At 41.2% G+C, this 26483-nt stretch overlaps 1 protein-coding gene and 1 long non-coding RNA gene across 3 annotated transcripts in view; one reads left to right on the forward strand and one right to left on the reverse strand.

Moving 5' to 3' along the window:
• The first annotated feature begins 539 nt into the window (after nucleotides 1-539).
• The window catches only part of LOC117819474 (ral GTPase-activating protein subunit beta-like), a 53498-nt gene continuing 27554 nt past the window's right edge, over nucleotides 540-26483 (forward strand). The window contains exons 1-20 of the mRNA XM_034692869.1: nucleotides 540-626; nucleotides 2768-2943; nucleotides 6907-7109; nucleotides 7194-7360; nucleotides 9001-9187; nucleotides 9261-9392; nucleotides 9611-9753; nucleotides 10040-10090; nucleotides 10440-10484; nucleotides 10669-10716; nucleotides 10804-10958; nucleotides 12072-12252; nucleotides 12397-12526; nucleotides 12919-13086; nucleotides 13742-13856; nucleotides 14285-14420; nucleotides 16413-16474; nucleotides 16612-16666; nucleotides 16759-16889; nucleotides 17056-17238. Of these exons, the coding sequence (XP_034548760.1) occupies nucleotides 2788-2943; nucleotides 6907-7109; nucleotides 7194-7360; nucleotides 9001-9187; nucleotides 9261-9392; nucleotides 9611-9753; nucleotides 10040-10090; nucleotides 10440-10484; nucleotides 10669-10716; nucleotides 10804-10958; nucleotides 12072-12252; nucleotides 12397-12526; nucleotides 12919-13086; nucleotides 13742-13856; nucleotides 14285-14420; nucleotides 16413-16474; nucleotides 16612-16666; nucleotides 16759-16889; nucleotides 17056-17238 (2448 nt within the window). The 5' untranslated portion in view covers nucleotides 540-626; nucleotides 2768-2787. The remainder of the gene's footprint in view (nucleotides 627-2767; nucleotides 2944-6906; nucleotides 7110-7193; nucleotides 7361-9000; nucleotides 9188-9260; nucleotides 9393-9610; nucleotides 9754-10039; nucleotides 10091-10439; nucleotides 10485-10668; nucleotides 10717-10803; nucleotides 10959-12071; nucleotides 12253-12396; nucleotides 12527-12918; nucleotides 13087-13741; nucleotides 13857-14284; nucleotides 14421-16412; nucleotides 16475-16611; nucleotides 16667-16758; nucleotides 16890-17055; nucleotides 17239-26483) is intronic.
• Nucleotides 13741-21108, reverse strand: LOC117819483. 2 transcript variants are annotated; one of them, XR_004632559.1, is made up of 4 exons: nucleotides 18787-21108; nucleotides 16732-16880; nucleotides 14835-15059; nucleotides 13741-14100 (listed from the first exon to the last, which is right to left on the reverse strand). It is a non-coding gene; the product is annotated as an uncharacterized LOC117819483 (long non-coding RNA). The 2 variants fall into 2 exon arrangements; XR_004632558.1 differs by having other exon boundaries at nucleotides 13741-15059.

Below are 26483 nucleotides of genomic sequence, written 5' to 3' on the forward strand. Positions count from 1 at the left end.
GACCCATGTCCCATTGGTTAAAATGGAGGAGGAGGGCTTTACGACCTATACTGCAGCCAGAAATCAGGGAGAGCTCTAAAAGTTTTACCTTCACTTCTTTGAGTAGTGTTGCTCTGTTGATGTTTGATAAAGTCTATGGTACCTGGATCATGTAGATCCTGTCCAGGTTTTCAGTGAAAATACTGGTACAAAAGATGGATTAGCTGATCCTGGAGAAAAGGAAAGCTGGATCATACATATCCAGATTAAACATTTGGAATATCCAGGCCCGCTGTCACAGCAGCCAGCAAAACCTAAGACTGTCATTATTGTTCTGTTATGTAAAGCCTTTTCTGTTTATCACTGAAACTGGTTCAGTCTGTTTATTGACAGTAAACTTAATCAGGGTTTCTGTACAAATCAGTTTTATGTGAGGTCTGAGCCTGGCAGTCACAGCTCAGGGAGAAGAGGACACAGCTCCTGGTTAAAGTTTCCCAGCCGTCCCTGAAGGCAGCAGTGACAGCAGGTGAGTTTTAAGTTCAGAGTGTTGACATTCAGAATGACCTGACCGTTTTAACTGTTGGTCTGTTAGCATTTTAGCTCACCTTTGTATCAGTGAGTAGCTTTACCTGGACTCACCTGTACAGGTAGGACATTTATCTTCATTCTATCACATCAGTTTGACATTAGAGACACACAGCTGTGTTTAGAACTGAATGTTTGTCATACTTAAAACTGCCAATACCTAAATTGTGCCTTTTTATGAATAAAAGGAGAAGACATTTAAATATGTTTTATATTGTGGGATTTAAATACAGAAGGGGACATTAACAGAGTATTTAATCAAATAGACAAACTATAATATAAATGGTGGTGATTATCAGCTTATTTTATATTCATAAGAGGGAGAATGTGATCTTTTTTTTTTTTTTCTACCTCAGACCTTTTTCTCCCCGAAAAAAAGTTGAGTTTGCAAACCTAACTTTTGTCTGCAGGTCGACCTTGTAGACTGCTTGCTTGCCTCAAACCAATGATAGCTTCTTTATAACCTTACAGGCAACATCTAATAACCAGAAATGAGTGCTGTTGTTAGCTCACACTTATATGTGTGACCTCGCTCTGCAGAGGATATTTAAATCAAGCTGAAAGGGTTAAAGTTAGGTTCTTATAATCCTGGCTGAACTGTAAATAGTCACAGTCTCCGTTAAAGTCCAGATGTGTTAATGAGTCTGAGTGTCATGTTGCTTTAATTCAGTGTTCAACCAACACTCATACTCTTCAATGACTTAATTGTCATGAAATAACTTCCCTCAGTAAACACTGCTGTCACTGTATTAAATGAATATCATAAAATATCCAAACAGACTTCAGACAAATTTGACGAGAGAAGGTGTGACACGTCAAAGTAAATAAGCATGATTAAACAGGTTCTGCAGGGTTAATGTCAGAGTCATTACAGGAGATGAAGAATCAGAAGTTATTAAAGGACAGACTCCAGGACGTGTCAGTTTGTGTGTGACGGAGGAGAGTCATTGAGGGGTTTGTCTTTAAGTGACAAGTGGAAAGACTTGTCACTCTGTGTGGCATAGAAGCAGTCTAACAGTACTGTACTTTACTGTACCGTACTGTACGGAGACCCTCCTCTGACGTTTTTGAAAAAGTTATTTGTGGCCCCGATTTAGTTATTGTCTGTGACTTCTTGTTAACACATCCAGAAGTGATGCATACAGTGTTTTCCACCGTTGTACACACACTTTCCCTTCACCTTTAAGTTTATACATTTTGAAAGCATCTAATGCAACAATGAACAGTCTGAACTGAAGAAGTGTCTTCCTCTTGCATTTGGGCTCTGGACTTTTTAACAAGTTTTAGTTTTGGCGGCTGTTTAACATGTAGTTTTAGTATCAAGGCCAGAGATATGCTTGCAGTTAACTATGCATACGCAATCACAAATTTGCTGCCACGCGTCCCCATTGTTGGTTTGGTGCTTCGACTCTGCATGTCCTCAGAACTTAAAGTGCCGTGGATGTGAGGTGCAGTACCTTTGTTAACAGCAGGGGCAGTGTAGAGGCACCATGAGCGACACATACTCAACCTCGTCCCGTCTGGCTTTATGTAGTGGCCTTGCATAAACACAGCTGGTTGAACTCTGCTTCTCCTCATCCTTCAAATTATCTCCTCTTTTAAAACGGTGTGCCATGACAGCCGCTCTTTTATGTTGTACTTAACACTGACTCAGAGCAAGGAGTAAAATTTAAGATGTAAATTATGCCAATGTTGGAACTATCTCAGCCAGTGCAACGCCCAAAACGTTAGTAGAGAGTAACCTCCATCCTAAATTAGAAATTACGTTCAAACTAGGCTACGTTTGATATATATTAATATATTAGATATTTTTACAGTTACGCTCATCACGCAGCCAGATTTGTACACGAATGTAAGGGTACACAGCAAGTATATCTCTGACCAGAGACAGATACGTCTGTTAGTTTTAGTCACGTTAGTCTTTTATGTCCTTTATAGGTTGAGTCTAGTTTAATTGGATGATAACTCATCCAAATATTTTAGTCATTACTTCCAGTCAAAGCGTTCTCTCTCTTTAAACTTGTTCATTTAGTCAATCAGTTATTTGGCTCAAGGTTTAAATATGCAACATTTAACTCTCTGAACACTTTTGTTTGTGTGTTTCTTGGATTTCCTACCTTAATTGATAACCTTTTAAACAGCAGAAAAAACATGTTTGCTAATTAAACTTCTGTCTCTGTCTGTCTGTTACTCTTTAACCCAGGTGAGGCCTGATTGGCTGGAATGGACCAATCACTGTCCAGTGGGCGGGGTCATGTGAGCGTACTTAGTTGTTTCCCGCCTGGCGTGGGGAAAGATGTTGCTGTGGCTTTGGTAAAGCCCCTGAGAGCTGGCCTGGGAAACCCTGATACCCGCAGCCTGCTCCGCACAGACAGTCAGGTGTGTGTGTGTGTAACCTCTATGGTAACTGTACACAAACACTAAGTGTTGATGTGTAATCTGTGTTCAGTGTTTGCTCACAGCTGAAGTTGAGTGTGAAGATCATTCACCCAGTCAGGGAACACTGTTCATTGAATTCTTTATTTAAAACGTGGACGTAACAACAGTGACACCTGTCTCACCTCACCTGTAACAGAGGTTGCAGCAGCTGCTCAGTCCTCCACACATACAGGTAGTCTGCAGCAATGGGACATTTAATACTAGTCGCTTTCTGTCAGTACATCTCCTCCCCTTCCCTTTGCAAAAAAAGTAAAGCCAAAATCCCCCTGTGACAGGAGCTGATGTACACAGAACACATCCTTAACTCACCATTAAAGTGTCAAAGCTCCCCGAGGTGGATCCAGTCCACAGCAGAACAGTTTCTTGTGTGGGTTTGAAGCAGACACTCACGGTTATGGAAAGTTCAATGACTCTTGTGTTAGTCTTCGTTACATTTACTCTGATAATACGGTACATACAGCGCTACAGAAGCCTCATTGGTCAACACAGCTGTGAAAGAATGGAAGAGAATTCCGCTTGTGCGATCAAATTGATCCAGAATTCCAAGAAAAAATCTAAATTCTGAAGACTACTTGGATCTAAAAAAGATATTTAATTGCCCTTTATACCTCTTTTTATAGAATCAGATAACAAATTCAAAGTAAACTAGTCAGAAACATGAACACTGTGACATAAATCAGTATGATAAGAATAAACAATTAAAGCCGCAAGCGGCGATGAACGGGCCCTCGCACACCTGCAGCTGCCGCTTACGCGAGCCATCCGCCACATGTAAACCGCCGCCTGATATTTGCCACCACATGATGTGAAAACAAGATCTGAGAGTATATACTGCCTGTGTCCCTTGGGTGGTGCAAAATGTTCCAAGTTTTTGGCAGATTGCCAAGAAAACCTCAAACTTTAGAGTCTGCCACGCCCACAATTTCAGTCTGAACAGAATTCCTTTAATAATTTTTACATTTCCACATTGAAATCTGTATGTGCATTGATGCACTCCCTGAAAGTCAGCATCGCCTGTTCTGGCCACCGCCTGATGATTTTTGGAGATTTGGGCATTTGAAAGTCTTAAATAGACATTTTTTTGGTTTATGTTGAGACTTTTGCTTTAATTTGAATGCAAAGTTATTTGGAGAAGTGTTTCGGCGGTTTGATGTTAGTGTTTGGAAGGTTGTTTTTATTGTCCTGGTCAATAGAATGTGAAATACATGTAACATGTGTAACAATGAGCGTTGTTCTTAGTGTTACTTTGGATAGCAGTGATGTGAACCTTATAGTGTTCATATTTATGTATTAATATGTTTCAGTCAGAGATGATATGAAACAGACTGATTTTTAGAAAACAGACATTTATTACCAATTTTAAGAAGAACTCAAAGGAAATACAAATAAGAGCATTTGACATATGTAAAAATAATTGTGCCCACAAAAACAATATAACACATTAATAACAGTAATTGACATGTCCAAGAAATAATATATTACCAAAAATTAAGAAACAGCTTAAACACAACAGTATTTGTACATCTGGGAAGTGGTTCATCAGCAAGGTGCTGGCATCTGATCAGGTGGCCTCATGGTGAGTGAGCTTGTCTGTGGGAAAAGCTAATAGACATATTATCAGTATAAATTGTATATTATAATGTGTGATAAGAAACACTAGAATCACTTAAACACGAATTGGTATATGAATGAAATTTGTAGGAAAGTACCATCTGCACTGTAAGATGAACCTGTTTGTCCTTCTTTGTCATTTATCCAGTCTGCATCCACTGAAGAGTTGAAACATAGAAAGATACATTAGGCAATGATGTTTTCCATGGAAAGTGTGCATTGTTTGTTCAATTGTGTTGTTGTTGTGTTGTCACACTGCTTTGTTCAAGTCGTAGGGATAGTTTGATAATACCAATGTTTGTTCATGTCTTGTTTAAGCATTAATTAGTAACTACATGAATTGTTTTTGAATCAAGGATAATGAAAGTACTTACTTCCTTCGGCAAATGCTTGGACAAGTATTTTAGTTTCCTCCATTTTGTTTTGTAATTTTTCCTGTTACTTCTGGATGGTGTTGTCCTTTATTTCCAGATGTGCAGCTTGACTCATCACAACAGATTTTTGCTGCTGGATCTCCTTCCTTGCATATTTTAATGAGTTCTGCAGGGCTTGTTTCTCCTTTGCGTTTTGATGCACCGCCTGAAAGTCTGCCACACCCACAATTTTTGTCTGAACTAAATGCCTTTAATGGTTTTATAATCGTCAATATGTCTGCTATAGAATGTGCCTTGTTTGGACTGAATCGGAGAAAAACTCTAGTAGGAGCTCTCAAAAGTATGCACCCTTATTCGGGCTTCATTCTTCACATTCAAAGCTGTATGTGCGTTTGATGCCCCGCCTCAACAGCTGCCACGCCCACAATTTTTGTCTGAACAGAATTTATTTAACAATAATTTAATCGTCAATATGTCTGCTATAGAATGGGCCTTGTTTGGACTGAATCGGAGAAAAACTCTAGGAGGAGCTCTCAAAAGTATGCACCCTTATTTGGGCGTCATTCTTCACATTCAAAGCTGTATGTGCGTTTGATGCCCCACCTGAAAGTCTGCCACGCCCACAAATTTAGTCTGAACGGAATTCTTTTAATTCTTAAAACAAGTATTAATCGTCAATGTGTCTGCTATAGGTTGCCCTTGGTTTGGAATGAATCAGAGAAGTGGCTTCAGAGAAGATAACGAAAGTATGCACCCTTATTTTGGCCCCGTTTTTCATGTTCAAAGCTAGGTGGCGCTCTTCCTGTTGAGTTTGGGATATGGGTGCAAGAGGCTTTTTTGTGCGTCCTGATGCCATGAATATGCGTAAAATTTTTCAAGCATGTAGCTCAAAATAACCCCTACGGGGAGGGGGTTTTGAAAACTGTAGGGGGCGCTTGTGAGCACATTTTTTCTACATTTTTTGCGAAACCCCAAAAATGTCGCAATTTTCCCAGGACTGATGAGTGTGTTGGAAGAGGTGAGATTACGTGCATTTTAAAGTCACAAAATTCCATTTTCCGACGTTTTTTTTTTTGATGCCCCGCCCCAAACTCTGACACGCCCACAACTTTCGTCTGAACGGAATTCCTTTAACAGTTTTTAATTGTCAATGGGTTTACTATAGATTATGCGTAGTTTGGACTGAATCGGAGAAAAGCTCTAGGAGTTAATAGCAAAAGTATGCACCCTTATTTGGACGTTTTTGGACGCTTTTTGGAGCCATTTTTGGAGCCATTTTTGATTTTCAAAAATAGGTGGCGCTCTTCCTGTTGAGTTTGGGATATGGGTGTGAGCGGCTTTTTTGTGCGTCCTGATTCCATGAATATGCGTAAAATTTTTCAAGCATGTAGCTCAAAATAACCCCAATACGAAGGTGTTTTTAAAAATTTTAGGGGCTGCTAGCGAGCACATTTTTGCAAAAAAAAATTTGAGACCCATAAATTCGTAAATTTTTCACCAGGCCCGATGAGTGAGCTAAAATATCCATGCTTTCTTTCACGTTCAGGGGTCCAAAAATGCGTTTTAAGTGGCAGAAGAAAGGAGAAAAATAATCCTTAGGGTTATAATAGGGCCTTCGCCACCAGCGGTGCTCGGGCCCTAATTATAAAGTATAAATGCCGAACATTGCAAAACATTGATAGATTACGAGTCTGTCACACTGGTATAATGTCATCACTCTTGATTGATGGAAAACTGAGACAGTAGATAGCTTTAATGTGCAGGGACTTCAGGAAATATATATGTTTAACTTTTTACCATCATGACTTGAATTTTCTATCAAACTGGACAATAAGGTAATGCTGAAGTAACACTGATACCACAGCTGCCTGATAGAGATGATGTGACAGATGGAGGTTAAATCTGTGTGTGTTTTCAGGTGAAGTGGACAATGGAGGTGTTGTGTTACGGTTTGACTCTGCCATTGGACGGAGACACAGTCAAACACTGTGTGGATGTGTACACTGATTGGCTGATGGCGCTGGCTTCCCCGAGAGACTCCATCCCTCTACCAATCATCAGAGAGCCCAACCTTTACGTCCAGAAGATCCTCAGACACCTGTGCAGCCTGTTCCTGCCTAGGTACTCTGACACACATAGACTGAACCCTATAGTGGAGAAACCTTTCTATTAAAGATTCTAAACGATGCTCCCTCCCCCTCATAGGTCAGACCAGGTGAGCGCGGTCTACCTGTCTCTCTGTCAGCAGGTGTTGTGTGCAGTTCAGTCACTGGCCAGAGAGAGCGCTGTGATGAGCAGAGACACCTGGGAGACGCTGCTGCACTTCCTGCTCCGCATCAACCATGTAATGCTGGCTCCGCCCACCTCTGCAGGTCAGTCAGTGGCCCCACCCCCTTCTGTGTCTTCACCTGTTGGTGTCATAGGGTGCATCTCAAAGCTCTTAACGTCCATCCTCGCGTCGTTTCCTTGCGTTGTTTCCTCGCGTCTTAGCCCCGCCCACCAGAGATGCGAGGAAATGAATCCAGAAGAGAGAGGAAAGAGGAGATTTGTATTAAGAGAAATGAGACGTCATCTCCTGCGGAGCGTCACGTGAAGCAACATCGGTTTGTGATGACAGCTTTACTTCACATGAAGAGAATCTGCTCTCTGTTTATTCTGTCCTGACGCATCACAGATCCATTCACTTTTAAAATGCCTCATTATCAAATTATTTATTACTTTAAGGGAAAATAGAAACCATGCACCTCTTTTCAAACCCCGGGCTTATTAATGATCAGCCTCATGAAACTTTATTTACCTGACAGGAAATATAACAAGTGTTTTTACTAACAGACAAACTTTACTGTCAGACTTCTCTTCATGAAGAAAACGAGAACAAACGAGGAAACTAACAGGAGGAATAACTGATCATTAATATATAATCTATCTATGATATTAGACTCTATTACTCTATTTTGTTAGACATTGAATCTGACAAAAACAATCAGATATAACATAATCCATCCTCTGTTATATTGAATTTATGATTTTATGTTCAGTATTTTGTTTTAAAATCTCACATCAAACACTTTTCAATCTCAGCTCATCACATATAGACTGTTTAGAAACCGACGTATGTTTATTATCTGTTTCAGGGCACCCTTAGTGACTGTTTTAAGGCCCGTCTTTTCTCTATTATTAAACTCAAGTGACGTGAAGTCCGAGCCGCTGCAGCGTCCAATCAGTGAGTGATATTCGATAAGGGGGCGTGTCTGTCAGAGAAAAGACTTCCATGAAGTCTGCTCTCATGTTTCCTCGATTATCCCTCCTCCGATCAGTCTCCTCGCTCATCGCTCCTCTCTCCTCCAGCAGCGTTAAGAGCTTTTGGACGCAAGTTAAAATGGCGGGTCAGTAACTACTTCGGGTTCGGCCGAGGAGTGGACGCAGCGAGGGAGGAGCGAGGGAGGAGCGAGGGAGGAGCGAGGGAGGAGCGAGGGAGGAGCGAGGGAGGAGCGAGGGAGGAGCGAGGGAGGAGCGAGGGAGGAGCGAGGGAGGGGCGGCGAGAGAGGAGCGGCGGGAGAGGAGCGGCGGAGCGGCGGGAGAGGAGCGGCGGGAGAGGAGCGAGGAGCATGACCTGTCCTGTCTGTCTCTTACCTGTCTGTCTCTTACCTGTCTGTCTCTTACCTGTCTCTCTCTTTGTAACCAGTGTGTATGAGCAGACATCTGACTTGTTTGTCTGTCTCTGTCTTTTAGCTGTCTATCTCTAACATGTCTGACTTTCTGCAAGTAGTCAGTCTCCCATCTTTCTTTCTCTCACCTGTCTGTCTCTCACCTGTCTGTCCCTAACCTGACTGTCCCTCACTTGTCTGTCTCTCACCTCTCAGTCCATCACCTGTCTGTCGTTCACCTCTCACTTACCTGTCTCTCTCTCACCTGTCTGTCTCACCTCTCTTTCTCTCATGCCTCTCTAACTGGTCTCTCTCTAACCTGTCTGTCTTACCTGTCTGTCTCTCACCTGTCTCTCTCTCTGTAGGCAGTCTGTCAGATCAGCTGTCAGAGCTGTCGATGGCGGTTCTGTTTGAGGTCTGGTTGCTGTCTTGCTCTCGATGTTTCCCTTCTCGCTCTCTGTGGCAGACAGGCAGACAGATGTTGAGCAGCTGGAGACATCAGCCTGCCATGGTGGAGCAGTGGTGTCGGGTCGTCTCCGCTCTGACCTCCAGGTGAGCAGGTAAACCGGTGAACCTGTAGTCCTCCTGTAGTCCTCCCAGTAATGTATGTCTGTTTTGTCTTCAGATTGCTGCTGCTGACGTTCGGCCCGTCCTTCCCTCAGTTTAAAGTCCCAGATGAAGACGCAGCTCTGATCCCTGCTGACATGGACGATGAACGAGTCTCTCACACCTGGTTCAGATTCTTACACCTGCTCAGGTAACACACAACCCTCTGACAAGATAAAAAACAGTCGCTGCTTTTTTAGGTTTGGAATTGAAAAAGGTAAAAATGAAGCAAACATTTATTAGACGGATAAATATTATTTTATGTTTTGTTGTCTATGTTAGCCTCAGTTCAGCCTTGGTTTAACACAAGACATTTCAGGTTCTGTCTCTGATGTTGACGACATCAACATCAACAATTGTTTGTTTCAGTAACCCAGTGGACATCAGTCGCCCGACAGCTCCTGGTTCATCTCCTTCCTCTCTGGAGGAGACTTCAAGAGGAGACAGTCAGCTGCCGAACATCTTCTTCAGAGCCATGAGAGGAGTCAGCATGCTGGTGGACGCCTTCCTGGGTACATTGACCTCTGACTATGTCTCTGTAAACAACCCTGACAGTCTAACTGTTGGACTCCAGCTGAGGGGGAAGAGTTCAGAGAAAAAATGTTAAGATTAAAGCTTTCAGAAAAGATTAGAGGGATAAATTAACTTTATTAGATATCTTAAGTATGAACAGATGGGTGACAAACTGCTGGAAACAGTATGTGATAAATAAACATCAGCTGAGGGGACAAAAAAAAGATAATTTGATTTTCCAGCCTGAATTGTGTTGTTTTTTTACTTTACTTTGTGTTTCTGCAGGTGTAGCTGTGGCCGACAGAGAGCCAACAGAACAACTGCTGTCACAAGCTGGTAAACTAAACACTGATTTCGACCTACATACTCTATTAATGTTGAACAAAATGTACAGGTTTAGGAGTGACATATGCTGCCATCCAGACAATGCCTTGTTCAGGAAGACCTTACATAATTACGCAAGACTATCCCAAACCTCATTATGTACGTATTACAACAGCATGGCTCTGTAGTAGAAGAGTCCAGGTGCTGAACTAGCCTGCCTGCAGTCCTATCAGTGTTGTTTTTGTCGCTGTTGTTTCTCATGTTGCTGTCATTGTTTGTCTTGTCATTGTCATTTAATGTTGCTGTTTCAATAATTTTAACTCTGGTTGCAGTCATCGTTGATGTCTTTGTCCTTCTGCAGGAATAACATCGCGGACTAATTTCAGAGATCGGTTGCCTTCTCTTGGTAAACAGATAAACCCAAACTGATCAGGCCAATTTGATTCATGATTTAATAACAAGAACGTGGTCTGCTCTGAAACATGTTGACTCTATTAATGAAGTTGATAAAAAAGTTAAGTCCCTGTATCATCCTCATACATTCAGATTTCTGTTTCAAAATTTTTGTTTTTTTAATCATCCCCTCCAAGGAGTTTCTGTGAGCAAGAGCCCGTTCAGAGACCGCATCCCCTCCTATGGTAATCCCGCCCTTCTACCCTGATGTGATTGGTGGTTTTGATGTCTGGAAAGAGAGCCTTGAGGTTCACGTCATTTACTCTCAGCAGGTCTCTCTCGCCCTCGTTCTGGCAGTGCCCCGCCCACTCCAGTGAACGTACTCAGCCTTCCCACTGCCCCGCCCTCCTCCACCAGCTCCCCCCCCACACACATCAAACGACTGAAAGCTGTCAACGTTTCCAAGGCAACAAGCAAACCTCCAGTGGTACGTCACAAGGTACCAGGTACTGCAGCAGGTATCTTTAAATGTCCCAGAACATGCCTCTTTACCTGCATAGGGTCAGTTTCATTCATGTCCAGGGAATAGTTTCTTTACATGTGCAGGTATTTGTAAACTTACCCGTTTAGCTGCATGTCTCATCAAATACTTTACCTGTACAGGAACATGTCTTACTACCTGTCAGGGTAGATTTATCTTTACCTGTCCAGCTACACCTCTCATTTCTGGTAGAGGGACATTGTTTTGATATAACTAAATTTATGAATATTACTGTCCATCTACATTCTTAAGACCTGTCCAGGTACACATGTCTCTACCTGTCCAGGAACATTTGCCTGTCCGGGTACATCTGTCTCTACCTGCACAGCCACATGTTCAGGTTGACTTCTCTTTACCTATTCTGTTGTACGACTCTCTTCGTTCCCTTTCCGCTTCTCTTTAACTGCACAGGTACAGACTCTTAACCTGTCCTTCAACAGCTTTCATCACCAGCTCTGGAGCATTTGTTTTTACCTGCACAGGTACACCAGTCTTAAACTGTATACCTTCACATGTCTCGTTACATCTTTTTACTTGTCCTGGTACAAGCTCTGCACCTGGCCAGGTAAATGTTGCTTCACCTGTCCAGCTTTGTGTTTATTTCTGTATCTCTCTATCACCTGCCTTGGTACAAGTTTTTGTAACTGTGCAAGAAATTGTCTCTTTATCTGTCCAACTACATCTCCTTACCTGCACAGGTAAGTGTCTCTTTGCCTGATTATGTCTCTATGACTGTGCAAGTACTTTTCTTTTTGCATGTCCTTCAACATTTCTGAACACCATCACGAGTACATCTCTCTACCTGCCCAGCTTGCCTGTTCATTATCATGTCTCACTACCTGTTCAGGTCCAAGTGTCTTTACCTGTGCAGCTATATTTTTTACTCACCTGCACAGGTAATGATTTCTTAACGTTTCTCTACATCTTTTATACCCAGCATGGGAACAGGTGTTTTTCATTTCTTTACCTGTCCAGCTACACGTCTTGTTACCTGCACAGGTAAAAGGTTTGAGCGATGTTGGGATTTATTGTCTTTATCCTCTTTTCCCCTTTTCTCAGGTGTCCTCATCCCAACATCCCTGGAGGGCACCCACCTGTCCTCCTCCCTTCTGCCCACCTCTATACTCCTCCCCCCGACCATCTCCCTCCCCTCTCAGGTGTAATGTTGACTCTCTCCTCCACCTGTTTGGCTCCTGGCTGTTTGATGCTGCTCTGGTCAGCAGAGACCCTGGTCTACCTGGTCAGTAGTTTATACAACATAACCACATAGAGTGCTACTGCACATAACACAACACCTGGTGCTGCATGCAGTACATGGAATAAAGGTGTTTTATCCTCTATGTATTGCTTCAGTGAAGCAAACCTCTATGTGTGTCTTCTCTAGGTGATCATTGTGATGTCATTGGGATGTCAGAGAGGTGGGCGGCTGGACAAGCCGAGGCCTGCGGGACAATCTGCAGGATATTAACCTGTAAGAAAACCGCAGAGGACATCCTGCCAGTCTACCTGTCCAGGTACATTTCACTTTACAGTGTCGGTCCAGCTACGTGTCTGCTTACAAGTCTCTCACAGTTTGGGTACCTGTGTATCTTCACTTCTGTCTACCTGTCATGGTACCTGTCGGTCTGTCTAAGTACACACCCTGTCTGTCCACCTATCCAGTATAAAGTCATTTTATGTGTTCATCTACACTCCCCCTTTACCTTTAGTTTTCAGGTAACAGTCTAACAGTCTATGTTCTTCTGGGTACTTGTTTGTCCACCTGTTCAGGTACAGTCCTCTAATGCTGGTGGGCGGAGTCAGAACACCTGAGATAATCAGCTTGTTTATTTCTGATTGATTTGTCTTGATAGATAACTAAATTCTGTTTGAAGTGTGTGTTATTGTCCCTCTGTCCCACCTCCAGGTTCTACCTGGTTCTCCAGCAGAGTCTCAAGGTGCCTGAGGAGGCATGCCCCCCTGTTCTTGCCTCCATCCTGTTGAACTCTACCTCTCTGTTCTGCTGTGACCTGAGAGGAGTCAACGTGCTGCTCCCCACCTTCATCTCCACTTTGGAGAGCGTGCTGCTCGACAGGTAGATAACACACACAGGGCTGAGGCTGTCATATCTGAAACCTCGACCTGCAGGTGTGTTTATGACCAGATGTCACCTGCAGGAAGAGAACCTGTGACACCAGGTAAGTGCTCTCTCTCTCTCTCTCTCTCTCTCTCTCTCTTTCTCTCTCTCTCTCTCTCAATTCAATTCAATTCACTTCAATTCAAAGGGCTTTATTAGCTTGGAAAACATACATAATCATTGCTAAAGCTTAAAAAGAAATAAAACACAAAATTACAAAAAATTACAGAATAATAAGATTCAATGTTAAACTAACAGAGCTGTATAGAAGAAAGAAAATATATGAATATTAAAAATAATAATGATAATAAAAATAAAAATAACAATAATAATACTAACAACAACAAAAATAATAATTACAACAGTAATACTAATAACAACAACAATAATAATAATAATATTTTCATTTATCTTTTACAGATGACTATAGATTATTTACAGAAATGTAAAATTAAAATATAAAGATTTTAAAGAGGAAAGATGTTCAGCTCTGTGATGTGTGTGTGTACAGGTCTGTGATGTGTGTATGTACAGGTCTGTGATGTGTGTGTGTTCTCTCTCTCTCTCTCTCTCTCTCTCTCTCTCTCTCTCTCTCTCTCTCTCTCTCTCTCAGGGAACTGCTGAGATTTAAGGGTTTTGTGAACCAGGTGGATTTGAGGCGAGGTTCAATCCTCATCCTGCTGTCCCTGCTGCCTCTTCCACTGCACTTCCCTTCTGTCCAATCACAGGTGAGCTCCTACCCAACATCTACACAAACTTGTGCAGAGATGACTGTAACAAACGACTGTGTTACAGGGTTCCTCAGCCGAATGACCATAGTAGATGCCACTGTGAGCACTCCTTTATTTTAAAAACACAAAACACAAAACTACTTCTAATGCTTTTTAGAAGCGATAACTCAGAAGCTGCATGGCAGGAGACTGCTCTTGCTCCTGTGGCTCTTCTCTCCTGTCTGCCAGGTCCAGCATGCCACTGCAGGGGAAAAGGGGAGCAATCAACAAACAGTCTTCACCTGTGTTAATTGCCCTTGCACGGTTCCCCCCAACACCTCCCCCACATCTCTCCCTTGCAGCAATTTTATGTTTTTGAGTTCAGCACCGAAATCAGCGCAAGTCATGTCAGACCCAGTGACATTCAACCGTGTGTGTGTATTCAGATGCTACTGGACAGGCGGCTCAGTGGTGATCACATCACAGCAGCTAGCTTCCTGTCCCTGAAGCCTCGCCTCATCAGTGTCCTGATGGGAGCTCTGCAGACGGAGACAGACACCTTCAACACACAGATCATCCTCTGTGAGTCTCAGACTTCTGACTCCTGCTTCATAATGATATCTTCCATATGAAAAATGGTTCAACAGAGCTCATGTACATTTCTAACTTCGTAACCCAATCAGACATTTCTAGACCGACCCTGTTTAATGGAGGTGGGAAGCTGATAAATACCAATATATTGTTTTAGCTAGTGTACCTGACTTATTATCATGGGTTACATACCATATTAATGCTAATAAATAACTTTTCTAACGAGTCTAGTTCACTCCACGAGGACAACTGATAGTGATACCATATTAAAAATGTATGCTGAAGCAAAAAGTTGATGTGCAATATGTAAATTAACAGTTTCTTAATAACAACAAAACATTGTTTACCCAACATGTTGATGACTAATGTTACGTCAACTCTGTAAGTCAGGCACCAAAATCTCACCTGAGTTGTTGTTCCAACTGGAGTAGTCATTCACATGCTTTTTCCAATATGGTACCTTGTGTTCCGATTTGTCCAACACCACATTAATGGAGCATTAAAAAGATTGCAGTGAAGCCACACCCCCTTTGGATGAAAATTGGCCGACTGGTAGGAAGCTAGGAAGCTATGGATGATTAGCTGGAGTTGACAAGCAGTCTTTCCTGTGTTGGTGTCTCCCTGCAACATCTGTGTATTTGAATACAAGAAGATCTTGAAAAGTGAACTACCCTCTTCTATCTATCTTTACTTTCTGTAACTTTACTTTTAAAAACAACATCTGGAAACTGCTCTAACGTTGTAGACTTTTACTTTGGAAAGAAACCTGCACAGTACTCAACCCTGCATGACAGCAAACATTTGACAGATTCACCGACCGTCTAGAGCAGGGGTTTCAAGCTAATTTCAGTTCAGGGGCCACATACAGCCCAAGTTGATCTGAAGTGGGCCGGACCAGTAAAATCATAACATAATAACCTATAAATAATGAAAGCTCTACATTTTTCCCTTTGTTTTAGTGCAAAAAAAGTACAAGAACATTCTGGAAATGTTCACATTTAATGAAGTATCTTTCTACAAAAACAGCTGTTGTATTTTTGCTATGATGAGTCTCATAGTGGGGCGGAATATTTTACTCTTTAAGCCCTGAAACCTGCTGCGAACACATCAAACACACAGGTTACCCATTCACCTGACACGGAGTGAAATGTTTATATGTTTGTATGCAAGGGTGTAGTGCTAGTATTTGTAGTGACAGAGCGCACCATGCACATGTATGGTAAGCATGCGTACAATATGTGGCCCCATTTGAAAATTGTGGATCCACCGTTCAAATGTGACAAATGTACATATACGTAAACTTTAGAGTTGATTGGATCACAAAGCACTCTAAAAAGTCTTCCGAATTTCAACCGAATTGTGCAAACAGCAAGTAATCTATTTTTCTACTTTGAGAAAAAAAATCCCGGAGAGCCGTTCTGGTTCTGGTGCACTCCGTCAGTATTATGATTTTATACGACCCCAAGAGGACTAATTTGAAATATTAGTTACTTTTACAATTTAAAAATTGCAGTTAATTCTCTGTAATTATTTTACTTTGCAAAGTTGTCCAGCGGGCCAGATTGGCACCTCTGATGGGCCAGTTTTGGCCCGCGGGCCGAATGTTTGACACCCCTGGTCTAGAGGACTTAGATAATCTTTATTTTTATTTTGTTTTTTATGTTTTTTTTTTTTTACTTTTTTGCCTTTATTTTATAGGACTGCTGAAGAGAGACAGGAAGTGTGGGGAGTAGAGAGAGGGGAAGACATGCAGGAAATATGGGGAGTAGAGAGAGGGGAAGACATGCAGGAGATGGTCAACCTGCCGGGAATCGAACCGGCGACCCCTGCGACGAGGACTGTAGCCTCTGTATGTGGGGCGCTGGTGGCCTAGCGGTCTAAGCAACTTAGATAATCTTTAGAAGAGGATCAATAGTTTCATTATTAATATTGGACATTAAGAGTCAAGATTACACCTGAATGTGGAACTAATGTTTTTTGTAGCGGCCATGTTGAACCTGGTTCAGGACTCGGCTCTGTTGGAGGCAGCAGGACAAATCCAGCAGGTCGGTACCCAAACATTCAATCAGATCTACTGAATATCGTAAAACTCTTAATTCACACTAAGTTAAATTAAAATCCTGAACTTTAATAAAACATTTGTTATCAGTAAATGAAATTGCTCGATCTCTTTGTTTTCCAGAAAACTGAATCCCAGCGCAGAGGAGCCATACCAAATAAATGGAGCAGAGGAAACGGTAAACGATAAAACTATGATGATTTCAATTAGCAGCAACTCAATTGTGTCTAAGTTTTTTCAAACCTTGTGTGTTGCCATGGTCACCGACAGTCCAGTCAGGCTCAGCGGGGATCCTCTGGGTTCAGTTTGTCCGCCTGCTGACTCAGCGTCTATCGGCTCAGTGGAGGAATGACTCAGCACTTTGTCTGTCAGTACTGGAAGTGCTGGGAGGACTGGCCAAGGTGGACACACACACACACACACACACACACACACACACACACACACACACACACACACACACACACACACACACACCACAGACAAACATATAAACACAAACACACACAAACACACACAACAAAAAATACCTGTTCCTCCCTGTGATGCCATCCTGTGGTCTTGCAGGTGCAAGTGAGCGTGGAGGAGAACGAGAGGAGGCGAGCGCTTGGATTGATCTGCAGTCACATCGTGTTTCAATGCAGTCGTCCTCCTCCGCTTCACTCCAGAGATCTGCACTCAATCATTGTAGCTGCTTTCTACTGTCTAAACGTCTGGTTAACGCAACATCCATCAATGCTCCACAAGCAGGTAACTCATAGACAGGTAGATATCCAGGAAACCCCAAGACAGGTAGAAATTCAGGTTATTTAAAACAGAGATATCCAGGTCACCCAAAACAGATAGATATTGTTGTGGAAGTTTTTCCCGTTACTGGTGAATAATGAAATAGAGACTTCTGCCAACCAACAAGGTTTTATTTTCTTTGCAAAGAAAAGGTCAGTCAACACACGAGCGGTTAGAGTGAAGAAAGACCCCGAACATGGGGAAAGCTTAAACATTTATTTTCGGGGTTGTGTATTCATAAAGGAGGTTTCAGGGGTCTAGACGTCACACTTAAAAAAACAAAGGAAAATGATATCTTTGTTAGGGGACAGGAGACGGGGCGTCTCAGGCAGTTAACCACAAAGAAACCAAAATTACCATTACAATATGCAGGTAACTCTAAGACAGGTAGATATCCAGGTAAATAAAAAACAGGTAGATATCAAGGTACCAGGAGGAAAGGTCGAATCAAATGTATTATTATTAATTATTATTATTATTATTATTATTTATTATTATTTTTTTTTTTAGGTAAATATCAAGGTAACCGGGTGAACAAAAACAGGTAGATATCCAGGTAACTCTAAGATAGATTGATATCCAGATAAACAAAAACAGGTAGCTATCCAGGTAACTCCAAGGCAGGTAGATATCAATGTAACTCCAAGACAGGCCGATATCCAGTAAACTAAAAAAGAGGTGGAAATCTAGGTAAAAAGAAGAAAGGTAGATATCCAGGTAACTCCAAGTAAGGCAGATATCCAGCTTACTCATAGATTGATTGATATCCAGGTAAACAAAAACAAGTAAAAATCCAGGTAATTCCAAGACAGGTCTATATCCAGTAAACAAAAAAAAGGCAGATATCTAGGTAACTCCAAGATAGATTGATATCCACTTAACTCCAAGTAAGGCATATATCCAGGTAACTCCAAGATAGATTTATATACATGTAAACAAAAACAGGTAGATATCCAGGTAACTCCAAGACTGGCCGATATCCAGCAAACTTAAAAAAGGTAAGTATCCAAGTGAAAAGAAGACAGGTAGCTATCCAAGTAACTCCAAGTGAGGCAGATATCCAGGTAACTCCAAGATGGATTGATATCCAGGTGAATAAAAACAGGTAGATATCCAGGTAACTCCAAGATGGATTGATATCCATTTAAATGAAAACAGGTAGATATCCATGTAGCTCCAAGTAAGGCAGATATCAACAAATTCCAAGTTGGATTGATATCCAGTAAACTCAAAAACACATAGATATCCGGATCATTAACACACGTAGATATCCAGGTAAATCCAAGACAGGTAGATATCCATGTAACTCCAAAACAGGCCGATATCCAGTAAACTAAAAAATAGGTAGATATCCATTTAGATCCAAGTAAGGCGGATATCATAGTGAAAAGAATACAGGTAGATATCCACATATTCCCAGCAAGGCAGATATCCAGTAAACTCAAAAACACGTAGATATCCAGGTAACTCAAAGATGGATTGATATCTAGGTAAACAAAAACAGGTAGATACCCATGTAAATCAAATCAGGTAGCTCCGAGACAAGTAGATATCAAGGTAACTCCAAGGCAGGTAGATATCCAGGTAACTCCGAGAAAGATTGATATCCAGGTAACTCAGAGAAAGGCGGATATCCAGTAAACTAAAAAAACAGGTAGAAATCCAGGTTAAAAGAAGACAGGTAGGTATCCACGTCATTTCAAGTAAGGCAGATATCCAGGTAACTCCAAAGTGGATTGATATCGAGGTGAACAAAAATAGGTAGATATCCAGGTAAATCAAAGACAGGTAGATATCCATGAAGTTCCAAGTAAGGCAGATATCCAGGTAAAAAGAAAACAGGTAGATATCCAGCAAACTCAAAAACACGTAGATATCAGAATTACTCAAACGATGCCGATATCCAGGTAACTCCGTGACATGCCGATATCCAGTAAACTAAAAAACAGGCAGATATCCAGATAACTCCGACATGGACTGATATCCAGGTGTAAAAAAACAGGTAGATATCCAGGTTAAAAGAAACCAGGTAGATAGCCACATATTCCAAGTAAGGCAGATATCCAGCAAACTCAAAAACACGTAGATATCCAGGTAACTCCAACATGGATTGATATCCAGGTGTAAAAAAACAGGTAGATATCCAGGTAAAAAGAAGACAGGTAGATATCCATGTAGCTCCAAGTAAGGCAGATATCAAGGTAAAAAGAAGACAGGTAGATATCCACATATTCCAAGTAAGGCACATATCCAGCAAACTCAAAAACGCGTAAATATCCAGATTATTTAAAACACGTAGATATCCAGGTAACTCTGAGACATGTAGATATCCAGGTGACTCCAAGGCAGGAAGATATCCAGGTAACTCCAAGATAGATGCATATCCAGGTAAAAATAAGAAAGGTAGATATCCATGTAGCTCCAAGTAAGGTATATAGCCACATATTCCAGGTAAGGCAGATATCCAGGAAAATTCAAAAACACGTACATATATTCTAATTACTCAAAACATGTATATATTCACTTAATTCCGAGACATGTAGATACCCACGTAACTCCAAGGTGGATTGATATCCAAGTGAACAAAAATAGGTAGATATCCAGGTAAAAAGAAGACAGGTAGATATCCATGTAGCTCCAAGTAAGGATGATTTCCAGGTAAAAAGAAGACAGGTAGATATCCACATATTCCAAGTAAGGCAGATATCCAGCAAGCTCAAAAACACGTAGATATCCAGGTAACTCCGAGACATGTAGATATCCAGGTAACTAACAAACTGGCAGATCCAAGTAAGGTTGATATGCAGGTAAAAAGAAAACAGGTAGATATCCACGTATTACAAGTAAGGCAGATATCCAGTGAACTCAAAAACACGTAGATATCCAGATTATTTAAAACACGTAGATATCCAGGTAACTCTGAGACATGTAGATATCCAGGTAACTCTGAGACATGTAGATATCCAGGTGACTCCAAGGCAGGAAGATATCCAGGTGACTCCAAGATTGATGCATAGCCAGGTTAAAATAAGAAAGGTAGATATCCATGTAGCTCCAAGTAAGGTATATAGCCACATATTCCAGGTAAGGCAGATATCAAGGAAAATTCAAAAACACGTAGATATTCTGATTACTCAAAACATGTATATATTCAGTTAACTCCGAGACATGTAGATACTCACGTAACTCCAAGATGGATTGATATCCAGGTGTACAAACGGGCAGATATCAAGGTAAAAAAAAACAGGTAGATATCCACGTATTCCAAGTAAGGCAGATATCCAGCAAACTCAAAAACACGCAGATATCCAGATTATTTAAAACACTTAGATATCCGGGTAACTCTGAGACATGTAGATATACAGGTGACTTTAAGGCAGGAAGATATCCAGGTAACTCCAAGATGGATTGATAGCCAGGTAAACAAAAAAAGGTAGATATGCAGATAAAAAGAAGAAAGGAAGATATCCACGTATTCCAAGTAAGGCAGATATCCAGTGAACTCAAAAACATGTATATATCCGGATTACTCAAAACACGTAGATATCCAGGTAACTCCGAGACATGTAGATATCCAGGTAACCCCAAGGCAGGTAGATATCCAGGTAACTCCAAGAAAGGCAGATATCCAGGTAACTCCAAGATAGGCCGATATCCAGCATACTAACAAATAGGTTGATCCAAGTAAGGTTGATATCCAGGTAAAAAGAAGACAGGCAGATATCCACATATTCCAAGTAAGGCAGATATCCAGCAAGCTCAAAAACACGTAGATATCCAGGTAACTCCGAGACATGTAGATATCCAGGTAACTCCAAGGCAGGTAGATATCCAGGTAACTAACAAACAGACAGATCCAAGTAAGGTTGATATCCAGGTAAAAAGAAAACAGGTAGATATCCACGTATTCCAAGTAAGGCAGATATCCAGTGAACTCAAAAACACGTAGATATCCGGATTACTTAAAACACGTAGATATCCAGGTAACTCCAAGGCAGGCCGATATCCAGTAAACTAAAAAACAGGCAGATATCCAGGTGTACAAACGGGTAGATATCCAGGTAAAAAGAAGACAGGTAGATATCCATGTAGCTCCAAGTAAGGCAGATACCAAGGTGAAAAGAAGACAGGTAGATATCCATGTAGCTCCAAATAAGGTTGATATCCAGGTAAAAAGAAGACAGGCAGATATCCACATATTCCAAGTAAGGCAGATATCCAGCAAGCTCAAAAACATGTAGATATCCAGGTAACTCCGAGACATGTAGATATCCAGGTAACTCCAAGGCAGGCCGATATCCAGTAAACTAAAAAACAGGCAGATATCCAGGTGTACAAACGGGTAGATATCCAGGTAAAAAGAAGACAGGTAGATATCCATGTAGCTCCAAGTAAGGCAGATACCAAGGTGAAAAGAAGACAGGTAGATATCCATGTAGCTCCAAGTAAGGTTGATATCGAGGTAAAAAGAAAACAGGTAGATATCCACGTATTCCAAGTAAGGCAGATATCCAGCAAACTCAAAAACACGCAGATATCCAGATTAGTTAAAACACTTAGATATCCGGGTAACTCTGAGACATGTAGATATCCAGGTGACTCCAAGGCAGGAAGATATCCAGGTAACTCCAAGATAGATGCATATCCAGGTAAAAAAGAAGACAGGTAGATATCCATGTAGCTCCAAGTAAGGTTGATATCCAGGTAAAAAGAAGACAGGTAGATATCCACATATTCCAAGTAAGGCACATATCCAGCAAACTCAAAAACACGTAGATATCTGGATTACTCAAAACACTTAGATATCCAGGTAACTCTGAGACATGTAGATATCCAGGTAACTCCAAATCAGGTAGATATCCAGGTAACTCCAAGATAGATTGATATCCAGGTAAACAAAAACAAGTAGATATTCAGGTAATTCCAAGGCAGGTAAATATCCAGGTAACTCCAAGACAGGCCAATATCTAGTAAACTAACAAACAGGTAGCTCTAAGTAAGGTTGATATACAGGCAAAAGGAAGACAGGTAAATTTCCACGTATTCCAAGTAAGGCCGACATCCAGTGACCTAAAAAACAGCAAGATATCCAGGTAACTCCAAGATGGATTGATAGCCCGGTAAACAAAAAAAGGTAGATATCCAGATAAAAAGAAGACAGGTAGATATCCACGTTTTCCAAGTAAGGCCGATATCCAGTGAACTCAAAAACACGTATATATCCGGATTACTCAAAACACGTAGATATCCAGGTAACTCCGAGACATGTAGATATCCAGGTAACTCCAAAGCAGGTAGATATCCTAATATTCCAAGTGAGGCACATATCCAGGAAACTCGGAAACACGTGGATATCCAGGTATCTCTTAGACATGTAGATATCCAGGTAACTCCAAATGAGGAAGATATCCAGGTAACTCCAAGAAAGGCAGATATCCAGGTAACTCCAAGATAGGCCGATATCCAGCATACTAACAAATAGGTTGATCCAAGTAAGGTTGATATCCAGGTAAAAAGAAGACAGGCAGATATCCACATATTCCAAGTAAGGCAGATATCCAGCAAGCTCAAAAACACGTAGATATCCAGGTAACTCCGAGACATGTAGATATCCAGGTAACCCCAAGGCAGGTAGATATCCAGGTAACTCCAAGAAAGGCAGATATCCAGGTAACTCCAAGATAGGCCGATATCCAGCATACTAACAAATAGGTTGATCCAAGTAAGGTTGATATCCAGGTAAAAAGAAGACAGGCAGATATCCACATATTCCAAGTAAGGCAGATATCTAGCAAGCTCAAAAACACGTAGATATCCAGGTAACTCCGAGACATGTAGATATCCAGGTAACTCCAAGGCAGGTAGATATCCAGGTAACTAACAAACAGGCAGATCCAAGTAAGGTTGATATCCAGGTAAAAAGAAAACAGGTAGATATCCACGTATTCCAAGTAAGGCAGATATCCAGTGAACTCAAAAACACGTAGATATCCGGATTTTTTGAAACACGTAGATATCCAGGTAACTCCAAGGCAGGCCGATATCCAGTAAACTGAAAAACAGGCAGATATCCAGGTGTACAAACGGGTAGATATCCAGGTAAAAAGAAGACAGGTAGATATCCATGTAGCTCCAAGTAAGGCAGATACCAAGGTGAAAAGAAGACAGGTAGATATCCATGTAGCTCCAAGTAAGGTTGATATCCAGGTAAAAAGAAGACAGGCAGATATCCACATATTCCAAGTAAGGCAGATATCCAGCAAGCTCAAAAACACGTAGATATCCAGATATTTAAAACACTTAGATATCCGGGTAACTCTGAGACATGTAGATATCCAGGTGACTCCAAGGCAGGAAGATATCCAGGTAACTCCAAGATAGATGCATATCCAGGTAAAAAAGAAGACAGGTAGATATCCATGTAGCTTCAAGTAAGGTTGATATCCAGGTAAAAAGAAGACAGGTAGATATCCACATATTCCAAGTAAAGCACATATCCAGCAAAGTCAAAAACACGTAGATATCCGGATTACTCAAAACACGTAGATATCCAGGTAACTCTGAGACATGTAGATATCCAGGTAACTCCAAATCAGGTAGATATCCAGGTAACTCCAAGATAGATTGATATCCAGGTAAACAAAAACAAGTAGATATTCAGGTAACTCCAAGACAGGCCAATATCTAGTGAACTAACAAACAGGTAACTCTAAGTAAGGTTGATATACAGGCAAAAGGAAGACAGGTAAATTTCCACGTAGTCCAAGTAAGGCCGACATCCAGTGACCTAAAAAACAGCCAGATATCCAGGTAACTCCAAGAAGGATTGATAACCAGGTAAACAAAAAAAGGTAGATATCCAGGTAAAAAGAAGTCAGGCAGATATCCACATATTCCGAGTAAGGCCGATATCCAGTAAACTAAAAAACAGGCAGATATCCAGGTAACTAACAAACAGGCAGATCCAAGTAAGGTTGATATCCAGGTGACTCCAAGGCAGGAAGATATCCAGGTAACTCCAAGATAGATGCATAGCCAGGTAAAAAAGAAGACAGGTAGATATCCATGTAGCTCCAAGTAAGGTTGATATCCAGGTAAAAAGAAGACAGGCAGATATCCACATATTCCAAGTAAGGCAGATATCCAGCAAGCTCAAAAACACGTAGATATCCAGGTAACTCCGAGACATGTAGATATCCAGGTAACTCCAAGGCAGGCCGATATCCAGTAAACTAAAAAACAGGCAGATATCCAGGTGTACAAACGGGTAGATATCCAGGTAAAAAGAAGACAGGTAGATATCCATGTAGCTCCAAGTAAGGCAGATACCAAGGTGAAAAGAAGACAGGTAGATATCCATGTAGCTCCAAGTAAGGTTGATATCGAGGTAAAAAGAAAACAGGTAGATATCCACGTATTCCAAGTAAGGCAGATATCCAGCAAACTCAAAAACACGCAGATATCCAGATTAGTTAAAACACTTAGATATCCGGGTAACTCTGAGACATGTAGATATCCAGGTGACTCCAAGGCAGGAAGATATCCAGGTAACTCCAAGATAGATGCATATCCAGGTAAAAAAGAAGACAGGTAGATATCCATGTAGCTCCAAGTAAGGTTGATATCCAGGTAAAAAGAAGACAGGTAGATATCCACATATTCCAAGTAAGGCACATATCCAGCAAACTCAAAAACACGTAGATATCTGGATTACTCAAAACACTTAGATATCCAGGTAACTCTGAGACATGTAGATATCCAGGTAACTCCAAATCAGGTAGATATCCAGGTAACTCCAAGATAGATTGATATCCAGGTAAACAAAAACAAGTAGATATTCAGGTAATTCCAAGGCAGGTAAATATCCAGGTAACTCCAAGACAGGCCAATATCTAGTAAACTAACAAACAGGTAGCTCTAAGTAAGGTTGATATACAGGCAAAAGGAAGACAGGTAAATTTCCACGTATTCCAAGTAAGGCCGACATCCAGTGACCTAAAAAACAGCAAGATATCCAGGTAACTCCAAGATGGATTGATAGCCCGGTAAACAAAAAAAGGTAGATATCCAGATAAAAAGAAGACAGGTAGATATCCACGTTTTCCAAGTAAGGCCGATATCCAGTGAACTCAAAAACACGTATATATCCGGATTACTCAAAACACGTAGATATCCAGGTAACTCCGAGACATGTAGATATCCAGGTAACTCCAAAGCAGGTAGATATCCTAATATTCCAAGTGAGGCACATATCCAGGAAACTCGGAAACACGTGGATATCCAGGTATCTCTTAGACATGTAGATATCCAGGTAACTCCAAATGAGGAAGATATCCAGGTAACTCCAAGAAAGGCAGATATCCAGGTAACTCCAAGATAGGCCGATATCCAGCATACTAACAAATAGGTTGATCCAAGTAAGGTTGATATCCAGGTAAAAAGAAGACAGGCAGATATCCACATATTCCAAGTAAGGCAGATATCCAGCAAGCTCAAAAACACGTAGATATCCAGGTAACTCCGAGACATGTAGATATCCAGGTAACCCCAAGGCAGGTAGATATCCAGGTAACTCCAAGAAAGGCAGATATCCAGGTAACTCCAAGATAGGCCGATATCCAGCATACTAACAATTAGGTTGATCCAAGTAAGGTTGATATCCAGGTAAAAAGAAGACAGGCAGATATCCACATATTCCAAGTAAGGCAGATATCCAGCAAGCTCAAAAACACGTAGATATCCAGGTAACTCCGAGACATGTAGATATCCAGGTAACTCCAAGGCAGGTAGATATCCAGGTAACTAACAAACAGGCAGATCCAAGTAAGGTTGATATCCAGGTAAAAAGAAAACAGGTAGATATCCACATATTCCAAGTAAGGCAGATATCCAGTGAACTCAAAAACACGTAGATATCCGGATTTTTTGAAACACGTAGATATCCAGGTAACTCCAAGGCAGGCCGATATCCAGTAAACTGAAAAACAGGCAGATATCCAGGTGTACAAACGGGTAGATATCCAGGTAAAAAGAAGACAGGTAGATATCCATGTAGCTCCAAGTAAGGCAGATACCAAGGTGAAAAGAAGACAGGTAGATATCCATGTAGCTCCAAGTAAGGTTGATATCCAGATAAAAAGAAGACAGGCAGATATCCACATATTCCAAGTAAGGCAGATATCCAGCAAGCTCAAAAACACGTAGATATC

This window comes from Notolabrus celidotus, chromosome 1, assembly GCF_009762535.1.
Source record: "Notolabrus celidotus isolate fNotCel1 chromosome 1, fNotCel1.pri, whole genome shotgun sequence".
In the NCBI taxonomy this organism is placed as follows: Eukaryota; Metazoa; Chordata; class Actinopteri; order Labriformes; family Labridae; genus Notolabrus; species Notolabrus celidotus.